This window comes from Ursus americanus, chromosome 23 (genome assembly GCF_024610735.1).
Source record: "Ursus americanus isolate L20-20 chromosome 23, mUrsAme1.1.p, whole genome shotgun sequence".
Lineage (NCBI taxonomy): Eukaryota > Metazoa > Chordata > Mammalia > Carnivora > Ursidae > Ursus > Ursus americanus.
This window is the reverse complement of record NC_142149.1, coordinates 41,060,036-41,075,135: the sequence shown is the minus strand read 5'-3', so window position 1 is coordinate 41,075,135 and position 15,100 is coordinate 41,060,036. Positions and strand designations below refer to the sequence as shown.

The 15,100-nt window shown below is 51.2% G+C and overlaps 1 protein-coding gene across 12 annotated transcripts in view; it reads left to right on the top strand.

Moving 5' to 3' along the window:
- MYO18A (myosin XVIIIA) overlaps positions 1–1,772 on the top strand; it is a 93,837-nt gene extending 92,065 nt beyond the window's left edge. For 10 of the 12 annotated variants that reach the window (XM_087854651.1, XM_087854641.1, XM_045773612.2 and 7 more), the window contains one exon: positions 378–518. Coding sequence is in view for 2 of the 12 variants with exons in the window: in XM_087854650.1 (XP_087710776.1) it covers positions 378–522 (145 nt within the window). In the remaining 10 variants the exon portion in view is untranslated. Of the gene's footprint in view, positions 1–377 lie in introns of all 12 variants that reach the window. The other 2 variants (XM_087854650.1, XM_087854649.1) reach the window with 1 other exon arrangement.
- The last annotated feature ends 13,328 nt before the right edge of the window (positions 1,773–15,100 follow it).

Below are 15,100 nucleotides of genomic sequence, written 5' to 3'. Positions count from 1 at the left end.
GACCTTCTGGGGAAGAATTGAAAATGCAGAATTCCTTGGCTCTGCCCAAAAGCTGACAAATCAGAATTTCTTGGGGGAAGGACGCAGGAGTCTGTAGCCAGTTCTCAGGCATCCTCAAGGTTGAGACCCAGGGCTCTATAGCCTTGCTTTCCAGGGGGTTTCAGAAGTTTTCAGAATCAAGACAGTGTGCTTTTGTCTCTCACCACTTTGCGTATCTTCTGGGGAAGTGATGGATTGCATTTACCTCTCAATCTGTGGCTTTTGGGGACTGCTGAGACGGGGCTTTGGAAGCCGCCCCAGACCCAAAGGCGTTGGCGCTGAAGGTCAAGAGCGCCGTTTGGCTGCCCTCCCGTGACCTTGCTCCTCTCTCCCCGCAGCCCTACCAGCTACTGGAAGTCCCTTCCCCCTGACCGGTCCGATGATGAGCACGACCCTCTGGACAGCGCCTCCAGGCCGCGGTATTCCCGTAACTATCTGAGTGACAGCGACACAGAGGCCAAACCGACAGAGACCAACGCATAGCCCAGGGGAGTGGTCTGTACCTCTTGCACCCATCGGCCACCGCTGCCACGGCGCCTCTCCCAGGAAATGGCGGGGCGCAGGTCTCCCCCACCTGACTGCTGATCTGCATGGGAAACACCCGGCCCCCTTGGGTCTGGGGGGCTTTCCAAGCTGTGGGTGTCTGACATCTCCACGTGGAAGAGGTGCGGGGAGGGGGAGAGGAGTTTCTGAAAAGAGAACTTTTTGCTCCTTCTGCCTCCAAAAGGCCACACTCTGTGGGCAGTGGCAGGGGGCTCAGCACTGCATGGAGCCAGCAAGCTGACCTCCATCTCAGCCCCCTGCTCAGGGACGGTGGACAGATTGCCTGCTGGGACACTCTCGGTTGCTGGGTCCATGGGGAGGAGTCGGGGGCAGGAACAGCCATTCCTCCCCCCCTGGCTTGGGGTGAGGGCTTTCTCTTCTCAGTGCCTGCTGTCTTTTTACTTTTAATTTAAATACCCAACCTCGCCATCACAGCTGCATCCCTGAGAGTGGGAGGGGGCTGTGGTGGCAGCTGGGGTTTGTGGAATGAGTAGGGGAATCTCATCTCCATCTTCACTCCTCGGAAAGCAGTCCTTTCTCTGCGCAGCTGGAGAGACCGGTGAGCGGAGCTGGGGCCAGATTCTTCAGTCAGCTTGGGGAGGGGCTCTCAGGTGCTTCTGGGTATAGGGTGAGCCAGCCGACACAGACAGGGGTACATATGTGCCATCCTGCACTCTCAGCCCTCACCCCTCTCTGTGTCATCAGTGTGTTAAGTGCAATGACCTATTTAAGACTAAACCCATTTCACCTACACCAATTCGGGGCCTATCGAAGCACTGCCTCCCTGCCGCTCTGTCCAAGTTGCCCAGACCATAGGCCCAACTGGAGAGGGAAGGCCACGGGTTGAGGGCTTGTGATCAGAAAAACTGAGGATGGGGGTTTGGTCAGTATTGACGTGTATTAGACACAAGCCCTCACCTGTGTCCCGAGCCAGAGTCATTTTTCTTCTTCCAGTTGCCCTGCCCCCACACACTTACCCTAGACATGACAACATGACACAGTCCCAGCCCCCACCCTAAAGGTCATCCAGCCAACACCACCAGACTTGGGGGCCCGAGGGCAGTGCCTGGTGCCGCTCCCATCCGCTGTCCCCTCTCCCCTTCTCCCCTGCAATTGGTTTGTACTCATTGGGCTGTGCTCTCTCTTCCCTGTTTACCTGATGTATGGAAATAAATGTCCTTTTCCTCCTGGCTCTGCCGATTTTCCTGCCTGTTTCTTCAGGCTCAGGTAGAGTTCTGGGTGGTCCCTGGGGAGCAGAATCAGGATTCCGGTGGGGACCTGGGGAAGCGCCCGGGTCTCTGGCCTACTCCCACACCAGACCAGTGCCACTCAGAGTTTTGGAAGGCCATTTGAGTCAGGCGAAAGTAGTAGGACGAGAAGATTGTCAAGGAAAACAAACCCCACCTTTTATTTTTTAAGAGCCTGTGAACTGTAATCAGGCAGAGCCATCCACGCCGTATCGTCCGTCTCCTGGCCTCCACTCAGAAATGTTGAAGTCCCTCTGATTATTAAATCTCACCAATTACAGGATTTTTTTTTTTTGAGGGATGTAAGTCCTTTTTTTTTCTTTTTTTTTTAAGATTTTATTTATTTATTTGACAGAGAGAGAGAGACAGCCAGCGAGAGAGAGAACAGAAGCAGGGGGAGTGGGAGAGGAAGAAGCAGGCTCCCAGCAGAGGAGCCTGATGTGGGGCTCGATCCCATAACGCCGGGATCACGCCCTGAGCCAAAGGCAGACGCTTAACGACTGCGCCACCCAGGCGCCCCAGTCCTTACTAGAAAAAAAATTTAGGTTTAATTTTAGTCATTCCAAATATGACTTTTTTTTTTAAAGATTTTATTTATTTATGTGACAGAGAGACAGCCAGCGAGAGAGGGAACACAGTAGGGGAGTGGGAGAGGAAGAAGCAGGCTCCCAGCGGAGGAGCCCGATGTGGGACTCGATCCCGGGACGCCGGGATCATGCCCTGAGCCGAAGGCAGACGCTTAACGACTGCGCCACCCAGGCGCCCCCCAAATATGACTTTTTGATCAAAACATGGCAAAACTCTCTCCGGCCCCCAGCCCCACTGGCCACAGGGCAGGTTGAATAGGCTGGGAGTTCTGGCTTCTCTGCCCTGCTCAGTCTCTGCCTTCATGCCTCAGTCCACACTTGGTCTACTCACTGACAGCTAAGAGGCAGCTCTTGCAGAAGGGCAAAAAAACAAATGACTCCTCCTCCTCCTTTACCTTCTGTAATGTGACCAGTTATAATCCCTGCACACATGAAGTTTCTTTTATAGCTGGTCAATCAGGCTCCCCTGGTTTGTACAGGTGGGCAGAAAAGGGTATCAGACAGCCCTAATGCCAAGTCTCTGGTGACGTCAGCTGCCCAGAAAGGGTCAAGAAAGGGAAGGAGGGAGGAAAGTCCCCCAGAATGAGTGGGAGAGGAGTGTAAAATGGATCCATCTTGAATGAAAGAGACTTCCTCTCTCCACTGCCCGCCCCCCCCAACTCGGTTGAGTAGAGAAGATAGTAAAAGTAAAATTACTTTTTTTTTTTTAACTGCTGGCTTCTCATGTTCATCTTTTACTCGTGCTTTCAGATAGGTAGGTGCATTTTCTGTTCCTCCCAGAAACTAGTGTGACAACGTCCCTCGCATCTGCAGACAAGATCCCAACTCTGTTGACCCACACTGACCCACTGTTAACTGGAAAGACCATTATCAGTATGTACTGATCCCCCAGCAGTCTGGGGCAGAGGGTTTTGTTCAAGTCAGAAAGGTCATGTTATTCATTGATTCAGTCACTGGACAGTCAAGTATTTCATAACAGCCTGCTATGGCCTAGGCGCTGTTCTACGTGCTGGGGACTGATGAGTTTCCTTCCTTCGTAAAGCAGAGATTCTAGTCGAGAAGGTAGACATACAAAATAGGTACTGCACCTACTAATATGTGCAAGCTTAGGGTGAGTAAAGAGGTGTAAATCATAGTGTTTGTCATCTAAGGGCTCGTGGTTTGGGGCAGACCCATGTGGAAATAATTACATGAGACAGAAGGAGAAAGAAGTTGCTTTGTGCATATTATGGGGGGTGACTGAGGGGGTGGGTTTCAGGTGGAGGAGGATGGGAAGGCTTCTAAAAGGAGTTGGTATTTTGAGCTGGGGCTTGAAGAAAGGCTAGCACTTCCACAGGTGTACTGGAAAAAAGAAGAGTTTAAGTAAAGGTCCTGAGGCAAGGAAAGATGGGTGGTGGTAGGGATCTCCACGGAGATCCATCTAAGGAAGCGGACATAGCCTCACATGACCAACACTTCAAGTTGCAGCAAAGCCCCTTGGCCGGGGTGCTAGGCTCCAGGCTGGGAAGGAGGCGATTCCCTCAGCACCAGCTCCTCAGGGGAGTCCAGGAGCCTGTGGGGCCATCAAAGCCCAACTTCGTTTTGGGCGCGCCTTCAGAGCTATGTCAGCTCCTGCCCTCACCTGTACACTCACGGCAGCTCTGGTCCCTAAGATGTAAGTGAGTCTCGCAAGACAGGCAGCAAATCTGTCCCTGTGCCAGGCTCAGAGCTGCCTCGACAGATTCTCCTCTCTAATCTCAGACCCTCAGGACTGCTCTGACTCCCGGATGAGAGGTGAGGACCAAAGCCCTGTGAGGCTCCCCATGATGCCCAGTCTGTGCCCAGAGACAACAGCGGCCCCCAGTGACTCCTGAACTACCTCCTTTTGTCCTGTGTCCTCTTAGCAGTTTATCCTAGTTGTCCCCCCCATGCCCCGCCCCCATGCCTGGTGGCACAGACACTTAGCGATTTGCTCCTTAATTGTCCCCCAGCTAGGCTGCGCAGATGCCGCTCTTTAATCTCTCCTGATAAATGAATCGCGCCGCTCCTTTAATCATATGTTCATATCCAAGCCAATTTGAATCAATTTGGCAGTGAGCGTGTTGCTAGAGATGCCATGACTGCTGCTTTCCCCTCAGGGCCCCAGAGCCAGCCCGTCTGCTGTCCTCATCCTCAGAGAAGAGCCCAGGGGGCCCATTGCAGAAAGGATCTCCTACCTGAACAGTGGGGACTTTTCAAAGTCAATCATCATTCCTGTTCTCCATGCTGGGCCCTGTGGGACTGGAGGGAGCTGGGTTTCCAAGGGCCTCGCGGGTGGGAAGGAGGGGACTGAGTCCACCCACAGCCTTCCTTGGTCACTGAACAAAGGGCCCCATTGTCATCCCTGGGAGGAAGTGCTGCCTTAAATCGAACCGTAATCCTTCCTGTTCCCCTTTCATTTCCTCTGAGCTGGTTCTCAGGGAAGCTGGAACTCTTCTCACCTTCTACATAGCAACACGTTCCAGACCAGCCCATGGTAATTTGTCTTTGCCTGCTGCGGCTCCTGGCTGCCACCCCGGCTCCTTTCATCTTTCCCCAGCAAGTATTCTATTCTAACCCCCCCCCCCCGCCCCGCAGCCTGGTGGGCAGTCCCGGACCTTGGTAATGCACCAAGTTTTGCTGCGTTTGGGGCTGCTGCTTCTGCACCTGGAGTCCTGTCCACGTGCCGGGCTGTAGTGAAAACAAAAAAAAGGAGACAAAACCTGCTCTACTGAGCGCTCCTGCCCCCCAACACCGAGACCTTCCAGAAGGGGCTTAATCTCCCGGGCTCAGTTTCCTCGACTGTAAAACAAGGTGATAGTGCTGGCAAGAAGCTTTTGGCTCCTAAATTAGAAGGGAGCCCCTCCCTGCTGCCCGCAGAACCTCCCTCCGCCACCCCTTCATCGCCCTCCGTAAGGAGCCCCAGGGACCCGCGGGCGGAGCGAGCGGGGCTGCGAGGGGCCGGTGCTGGGGAGGGGACGTCGTCTCCCGGTGGGAGTCTGTCTGTCTGTCTGGGGTTGGGTCCGCCCAGCAGCCCGGTTGCGCCTCCCCGTCCTCTATGTGTCCTCTCGGTTCTCCCCGCGGGCTGTGCCAGTCCAGGCAGGCGCCCTCCCCTTCCCGGGGAGCCCTGTATTAGCATATTCATGTTACATTTGCATGACCTGGGCCCCGCCCCCGACTGGAGGGTCTGCCCGCACCTCTGGGAGGCCCACTGCCCTCCAAAGGTTCTTAAGCAGTTGAGTGGGGCCAGAGCCCATTGGCCTAGCCCTTCAAGGATTCCCTCTGAGTGAGGACCGGTCTCCTCATTCAGCAACCCGGCAATACTGTCTTCCCGCCTTTCTGAGTGCTCTTGGAGGTCCTTGGCAGAGGCTGGGAATGGCGGAGTGTCCTTTCTGGCCTGTCATTAGTGACCCGGGGATGAGGAGGATGACAAAGTCAACAATATTCCCATTTTGCTGAGCACCTACTTACTATGTTCCCATTTACTATGTCTCTAACCTTTATCACAACCATGCAGCGTTCTCTCCCTGAGGCTCAAAGAGGTGAGGTGTGTCCTAACAGGGTCCTCAGCTTGGTTCCAGCAAAGGGCCAGGAGTCTCCCAGCTCTTCTGGCTTTGTCAGGGGATAAAGGGAGATGGGAGAGTGCCAAGAATCATTGTCACGATCCTCGTCTCCAATCGCCGGGTGCCTGGTATTCACCAAAGCTTGGCCTAAGTAAGGAAACACTTCTTGGCATTTTGGGGGGAAATGTCAACCTTACATTTCTGTTGCTCCTTACAATTTTCAGAGCATCCTCCATACATTATCACATTTTGTGCTTCATGCATATGGTGCCAACAGTATGAGTAACAGCTCCACATGGCCCGGAATGCATATATTAAGCTATATTCACCTCAGTCTAATTTCATTACAGTATAACGGAAAAATTCAGACCATTCTCTGGGATTTGATCCGGGAGGAGTGATTTCCAGAGCAATAGTCATTTTGGAGTTAACAAGGATGCTAGATTTGTTTAGAAGGAATTTCACAGAGAAATTGAGTCTTTTGTAGTGTAAACCCCGTGATGGGTCATATACTTAAAGGGAGATTCCAAAAAGGATGTGTGCTTTGCAATTGAAGTCAGTGACATAAATCTCCCAGTGGAATACTTAAACGTGCAGATAGAATTTGCTTTAGATATCAGAAGTCAGCAATGACAGTTTTACCAAAAAAAAAAAAAAAAAACCTCAAAAAGGATATTAAGGTTCAACACTATCCAGGCAAATTATATTTGAGGTGGCTTAAGAGTCAAAGAGTTTCCACATTTTAATAAATTTTTATATGTTTTGTGCCACATCTACGATCTGACTAGATTAGGAAAAGAAGCAAATGGATTTCGGGAAAAGAGGACGCTAGGGAATTTGAAAGCAGAGAATCAAAAAAGAAGGAGTTTAAACACACACACACACACATTTTGGTACAAGAAAAGGCAGCCAATAGCCTTGGAAACATTATGTCTTTGAAAGACAGGTCAGTGATGGTAATCAGGCAGATACAAAAGTGTATGCCATGAAATAGGCCTCATGGCTCATATTTAGTCCCGGGGACGGGCAGGTGGCAGTTGCGGGTTGGCACCTTTGCTTGAGGGCTGCTTCCAGGCCCCAGAGGAGTACTATCCTCAGGAAAGCAAGGAAGAGTTACCCCAGTGAGTGGCACTGCCCTGGACGTTTCTGCCCTAGAAGCACAGAACTCGTGGCCTGCCTTTGAGAGCCCTCGAGCTCATCTGGGAAGTTGCTCTTTCCAGTAGCCACATACTGAGCCAACTGGGCAAGACTGAATAGCCAATAAGGAGCTTCTGCTCCCAGGAACTGGCAAAATAAGCCCAGAGAACCAACTAGAAAGTGAGACGGTCTTAAGCTCTGTGAATGGGTTCTTAAGGGAACATGGGCCTATGACAAAGGTACATGTGAAAACACAGATAAATAAACATTAGAAGGGACCTTAAAAATTAGAAATAGCTTGGGCACCTGGGTGGCTCAGTCGGCTGAGTATCTGCCTTCGGCTCAGGTTGTGATCCCAGGGTCCTAGGATCGAGCCCCATGTCAGGCTCCCTGCTTCTCCCTCTCCCTCTGCCCTTCCACCTGTTTGTGCTCTCTCTCTCTCAAGTAAATAAAATCTTTTTAAAAATTATGTTTATTTGAGGATGTGGGTTATAGATGTATCTGTGCTTATAAAGTTTTCAGACCTTTTTTTAAAGTCAGTACAGATGTATGTCTGTGCCAAACACCGAAGGAGGCCCCAGATTGTCATATTAGTGTGATTTTAAGGAGTAGTTTCTTTCCTGGCATTTCATAGATAGAAATAGTAGCCGAGGTAGGGGGGTGGAAACCAATGTGGCAAAGCTGCTTAGAAACTGCTTAGATCCCTTGCTCCAGGAAAGCCGTTTTTAAAGCTGCAGGCATCTCTTGGCACGGCTGAGAGTGGAAGCTGGAAGAGGAGCAGATTGGAGGGTGGAACCTGAACAGGGTATTTAGGGGAGAGGAAGGCGGGGGGAGCATCTAGACGGGCCCTCCGGTGCAGCCTGGAGCCCGGCAGGTGACAGGCTTAGGCAAGGAGACTCTTGTACTCTTGTGGGTGAAGGGACTGGTGCAGTGGGGTGAGGAGAAGCCAAGAGTCAAAAGGTCATTTAGGATATTTGTGTCACGGTTGTATACCTTTTTTTTTTTTTAAAGATCTCTGCGGGTGGACATGGTTCAGTGGCCAGACATTGTGCCTGGCGGATGGATTTGTGCTTCTGATATCTGACTCCATCTAAGAAGGTTTAGCCCCTTAAGGAAAAACTATTTTTGCCGTTGCAGAGAGTCAAGTGACTAGTGAGTTCTCGAAAAGGAGAAGGTATAGGCATTCTAGAAGGGGACGCCTGGGGGTTCGGGCATCGCAGAAGATCCAGGAGGAGTAAGTCCCCTGGGGCTGGGGGTGAGCTTCCTCTCCCTCCCCGCCCCCACTCCTTGCTCCCCAGCAGAAATCAGCTACAAATCTCAGCTTGTTGGGAACAGATGGCCTTGGCTGACGAATAAGCCACCGCAGGCTGCTCCACCTGTTCTCGGGCTGGAATAATCAGCTCGAGACAAACATCGGCGCTGAAATAACTCATGGCAGCGGGTGATGCGCAGACACAGATTCCAAAAATCTCTTAAATAGACCCCCTCCAAGTCTCTCCCCTCCCCAGCCCCTAGAGGCCATCAGGGAATGGTAATGGAGCGGAGAAGACAGATCGAACCCCAAACTGAGCCTGATGCGGAACTGGTGCCGCGGGGTGGGGGTGGGGGTGGGGGTGGGGGCCTGGGCGGGGGCGGAGCTGAGTTCTGCGTGGGACGGGCGCGGGGTGGGGTGGGGGGCCTCGTTCTCCTGCGCTGGGCATGAAGTTATTTCGCAAGAGCACGTGGAGAGCTGTGGAGACCGTGGGAATGGTCCGTCCATGTCAGGGACTAATGTGAGGAGATCCCACCAGTCTCGGATAGCAGAGAACTGAAAATTTGGGATTCATTTGAATTGTTCATTAAAGGAGTGATATGCAAATGAGACCAAGCTACCGCGAATCTCTCGGCAGCTCAGACAGCTCCGCCAGCAGCCGCTGAGGGTGGGTGCCCGGGTGCCCATACTTCTGTGGATGTGCGTTGCCTCCCCTCACCTCCTTGATGAAGTCAGCTGGGCTGATGTTCCCTGGCAGAGCCAGATGAGCCCGTCGGGGGAGTGACAGCGCAGGGAAGCAGTGGTGACGGCGGTGGAGGAAGGGGGGGTGCTGAGATGGGGGTCCAGCTCCCGTGGAGTCAGTCAGGAGAGGGCGGGGATGGAGCGATTGGAGCGAAGCTGACTTCTTGCTCTGGGTGCCTCGGGCAGGCGGCTCCCCTTGGTCCAGCAACCAACCCCAACCCCCCACACCTTGGGGCACAGAGCATGGGGACTCAGAGTCCCCAGAGGCTGTGCTGGCTGGGGAAGAAGCCTGAGAGCCCCCCACCCCCAACTGCATCTCTAACTGCCAGGTACCATTTCCCCCAAGTGGTTTCTGCAGCTCTGCCAGTGGTCAGGACCCTCACCTATCATTTAGCGTTTAGAGAACAAAGCTGTTCTCCTTGAAGCCAGTCGTGCTCACAGAGGTGTCATGGCAGCCCCCTTCCTGCTGAGTGCCTGGCTCTGTGGTTCTCACCCTGGTGCATATTAGAAACACTGAAGGATGGGGCATCTGGGTGGCTCTTTGGTTAAGCCTCAGACTCTTGATTTCCGCCCAGATCATGATCTCAGGGTGGAGAGATGGAGCCCCATGATGGGCTCTGCACTGAGCATAGAGCTTTCTTAAGATTCTCTCTTACCCTCTGACCCTCCCCCACTGCTCACACACTCTCTCTCTCTCTCCCTCATTCTCTCTCTCTGGAAGAGAGAAAGAGGGAGAGAGAGAGAGAGAGAGAGAGAAAGAAAGAAAAGAGAAGAGAAGAGAAGAGAAGAGAAGAGAAGAGAAGAGAAGAGAAAGAAGAGAAGAAAAGGAAAGAAAGAAAGAAAAGAAAGAAAGAAAGAAAGAAAGAAAGAGAGAAAGAAAGAGGCTCAAGGAACTCCCTTTATTATGTTTCATATACAAAAAGTAAAAAGAATAAAATAATGAACTTTGGCTATCAAGCAGCTTCCACAATTATCAGCACTAAGCAAATCTTACTTCATCTACTCCTCCACCCACTTTCCCATTCCCTTCACTGGATTATTTTGAAGTAGATCCCAGATACGATATCACTTTCTTAAGAAATACTTTAGTGTCTATCCCTCAAAGAAAAGAAAATGACTCTAGGGGCGCCTGGCTGGCTCAAGTTGGTTGAGTGGCCAACTCTTGGTTTTGGCTCCAGTAGTGATCTCAGGGTCCTGGGATCGAGCCCCACATCAGGCTCCTGTGCTAGGAGCCTACTTCTTCCTCTCCCACTCCCCCTGCTTTTGTTCCCTCTCTCGCTGGCTATCTCTGTCAAATAAATAAAACAAAATCTTAAAAAAAAAAAAATGTAATCACAATACTCTTACCACACCTAAATAATCAATAACTTAATAGCAAATATCCAGTCAATGTTGAGATTTCTCTGATTTTGTTTTACATATTAATAATTATATTTTAATATATATATTAATAAATATATAATTTTAAAAGTTTGTCCAAATTAGGATCCAAAGAACATTGAGGAGCTTTTTTAAAAATACTGTGCTTAAGGGCCTTCTTATTCAGGGATTCCAATTTAATTGGTCTTGGGTGGGTCCCAAGCACATATTTTTAAAGCTCCCTAGGTAGTTTCAATGTGCAGCCAGGCTCGAGAAGTGCTCTACCTTTCCCCCTACTCGTCCCCTGCCAGCCCCTCCTCGCCTAGGCTTTCAGTGCCTCTGCCCGCCTCTAGCCGGGAGCCCGGGCAGCTCCCACAGCAGCTGGCGCTCTCATGCCTACCCAGATGCGTGGAGGGCTGCCCACCTTCTCCGGCCTTCTCCTTCAGAGGGGGGCTCGAACTCTCTGCGGGCCTTCCTTTTCCCCACAAATTCACATACCATGTGTGCCTATGCCTATCTTGTTCTCCCTTAATATGCTTGGTGCCTGTTCTTACCTTGTAAGCATAGATTTTTTTTTTTTTTTTTTGCGTGAAAATAGGAAAATTTCTGCCTCAGGAAAAGATAAGAACTTCCCTGGGGGCTGTACCATTGGGCTGCTCCAGTGGCTCAACACCGCAATGGAGCCGAGCGAGGGGCCTGTCTGGGGCTTAGCGGGAAATGTAAAGAAAACCGGGGATTGAATGGGACTTGAACCCAGCGCATTTCAGGGAATCTGAGAAACTCTTCCTTCCGGAAGATAGCGGCCCCAGGAGCCTTTTAGAGAATTATGCCCAGGTCCCTAGCTCGCAGCCGTCAGCCTGCCTTCCCGAGGCTGCTGCTTGTGTTCTTCCCCTACCGTCCACTCCGCCTGCCTTTTGGACTCATTCCTCCCTCCTGTGTCCCCCACTCCATGCCTCACTGAATGTTGGTGAAACAAATCTAGTCTAAAATAATGAGCAATCAACTACCCTGATGCTTGGGGCAGGCTGGGCAGGGGCTGGGGGAGGGGTAGGGAGCTGAATCATTTATAAAGCTTAATAAAGATGCAGATGAGCACACTGCCTAGGAGCCCAGAGCTGGGCTTATTCATTATTCAAAGTTATGTAAATGCCACTGGGTCCTACATGTTAGAATCCTGCCCTGTCTCTGCTGCTTCGCCAAGCTTGACTGAGCCAGCCCACTTGTGCCTCCCCTCCCCCTCCCTGCCCCTACCCCCTAGAGGCTTACGTTTGCCCTGCCATAGGCCTGGGTCCAGAAACCCATTTACCCTACCTCAAGAGTAATAAAAATCCCAGATCTCCTCTCTAGCCAGAAGTCTTCCAGAGGTTTATGGGGAGGCCCTGGCCTTCAGGAAAGCCTGCATAGGCCCAGATGGCTGGGCTTCTCACTGTTAGAGATTTCCAAGGACAGGGTACCATATGTACGTCCTTCAGTATCTCACAAATCTACTTGGTGGGATGGATTTCCTGAGGTCTAACCTCAATCCCTCTTGTTGCCCTGGAAGCCCACCATTGAAATACAATATCCCTTAAGCAAATTCTCTTTAACCACCTTTCTGAAAAGTAAAACTCAAGAATCAAGTCGCCCCTGCTTACTGTCTCCAGACTAACTCGACCTTTTACGTTTTTAGACGGTTGAACCTCCCCCTTCCAAGTCATACACTCCTCAAGCTCTTAAGCCTGTCCCGGGTACCAAAGTCTGTGAGAATTATAGTATGCTAGCACCAACTACACGTCCCCTCTTTTCCAGGCCATGATTACTGACTTGTGCTCCGTAACTGCCTAGGTCTTAGGGCTCAGGTCTTTCCTCTGACTCTGCCCTCTCTGTGCCAGTCTTTCCCTTTCCCCCCATCCCTCCCTAGCTTTTCAGTTTGGTGAGGCTGAGAGATGAAGAACTGGGTCACAGTCTCAATGGCATCGATTGCTTCTGCTTTTCCTTCTCTTCTGGACTGGCTTTCTTCCCTCCCCACCCCCAACCTATTTTTAGCCTGCCTCTGTTTTCCTTAGTCTGGTTGGCAACCATGCCGGCCTCTTTCCCTTCTCTGCCCTTATCTCTCCCCTGCAGCCTGTGCAGACCCTAGCTGCCCTTCCAGAGGTCTCTCATTGTCTGCCCGATGCAGTGTGATTTTCCTCCATCTTGAAGATATGTCGGGTCTGCGTGAAAGAGGGTGCCTGGCCATGCTCAAGCAGGAGGGAAGCAGGGAGATAATGTTGGTGGGTCTGTTTTGGCAAATCCTTCAGTGTTTCTAAAACCCTCAGGTTGTCTCCCCACCCCACCCCACCCCCACCCCACCCCCCACCTCCTACAAAGGCATTTTCTCTCCTCTGCACCTACATCCCCTCTTCTCCTCTAGGACCCCACCCCAACCCCAATAAGAAATGCTCTTGGCCATTCTGGACCAGTTTCCTCTGGCTTTGGGGGTGGGCAACATCCCTGGAGATCTTTACCTGCCTTCTTGGCCTGCATATTCGCAGTCTCTTCTTCTCCAGTTCCTTTTTCTCTCCACTCCTCCCCGACCTCATCCCTCCGACACACACCCCTTCCTACTCCCACATACCCCTGCTGCCCCCCTCCCCCTTGCACTCGGTTTCTAGGACACACCAGTTCAGGCAGGGCTTGTCAGCATCCCCCACTTGTCCTTTCTCAGCCTCTTCTAGACATTGGTCCCCTCCTTTACTGTCACCAGCAAGCTGAATAAGACTGGATATTTTGGAAGGGGAGCTGCAGCTGGCTGGGGGAGGAGGGCCGCACTGGGAGAAGCAGAGGCAGAGGGAACCACGGGCAGGCAGCCGTTGAACGAGAGAGAGAGGTTCCCAACACCCTTTCTCCCCAACTTTGCCAGCCTTGGAAATGGCAGGATCCTATGCTGATCTCTCTCTGTACCCCATTTTTCTGTCTCTCAGTAATAACACAATACCTCACTTTACAGTTGACCACATTCTCCTATATGTATCCAGATCTCTGCATGGTGCTCTCTCTCTCCTCCAGGGGCTGCTCCAATGCCCCTCCCCACTGAGTCCCCGGCACCCCCAGACCACCATCACCACTGTGGCAGAGGGCAGCCCTCCCCCAGCATCTCTGTCTTCCCTGCCCTGCTCTTTTTCCCAACGCACTTGTCACCTTCCAAATTAGGATATAATTTACTTATACATATTGTTTGTATGTCTTCTCACTGGACTGGGTGAACACCAGAAGAGCAAAGATTTTGTTCACAGATATATCCACAATGCCTAGCACGGTCCCCAGCACATAGCAGAATTCCAATAAATATTTGTGGATTGGATAAATGATATCTCATTCGATCCCCACACACTCTTGAAAGTTGGTCAGTATTATTATTCCTATTTTTTTAATTGTGGTAAAATATACATAACATGAAATATACTATTTTAATCATTTTCAAGTGTAACAGTTTCGTGGCATTAAGTATGTTCTCTCTCTCTCTTTTTTTAAAGATTTATTTATTTATTTATTTATTTATTTATTTGGGCAGGGGGGCGGTGCAGAGGGCAAGGGAGAGAGAGTCTTAAGCAGACTCCCCGCTGAGCACGGAGCCAGACTCTGAAGATCATCTCCGGACTCTGAGATCACAACCTGAGCCGAAACCGAGCGGGACGCCTAAGTGCGCCACACAGGCGCCCCTAAGTACCCTCTCTTAAACCATGTTTGTGTTTGTGATGTGATTAAAACATGGTGCTGTGAAACTGATGGGGGAGACAAAGGCAGAAGAACAATTATTAAATTTCCTTACTATCTGCAGCCCACTGACAAGTCCTTGAAACAGGCAGAGTGACCTTCCTCCAGGGACTCAGCTGCCTCGATGTCAATACTTCCCTAAGGGCACAAGGCAATCTTCGCCCGACCCCCAGGATCCTGTAAGTCTTCCTTAACAAATCTAATTCCTTTGGAAACTTCCTTTATCTCTACCACCACCCAAGAAACATGGTGGCAATCATCCCCCAAGCATGTGGCCCACCGATATACATCTGGAGGGTCTCGTGACTGAGGGTTTACTAAACAGTAATCAATGACCTTCCCCAACAGTAGCTGCCCGCCCCCTCCCCCCAGGATGCTGGAAACCTTGCTTCCAAAATACCTGGCAGGCTTACACCATCCCTAAACCCCTCCCAACTTGAAAGTATATAATGGGCCAGTCCTCAGGACCCCAGTGCAGCTCTTGCTGCCCACGGGTCCTGTCCCCGTGCTTTAATTAAGCCACCTTTTTGCACCAAAGATGCCTCAAGAATTCTATCTTGGCCATCAGCTCCGAGCCCTACCGTCTTTCCCACGTCATCCAAACCATCACCACCATCCATCTGCAGAACACTTTTATCTTCCCAAACTGAAGCCCTGTGTCCATTAAACACTAACGCCTCATCCCTCGCCCATCCCCCAGCCCCTGGAGGCAACCATTCCACCGCCTGTCCCTGTGAATCGGACTGCTGTCAGTACGTCACGTGAGTGGAATCCTCCAGTGTCTGTCCTTTTGCGTCTGGCTTATTTCACTTAGCGTCGTGGCTTCAAGGCTCGTCCATGTTATTATTCTGACTTTGCAGATGTGATTATTCCCACTTTGTGGAGGCTGAGGTCCGGGGG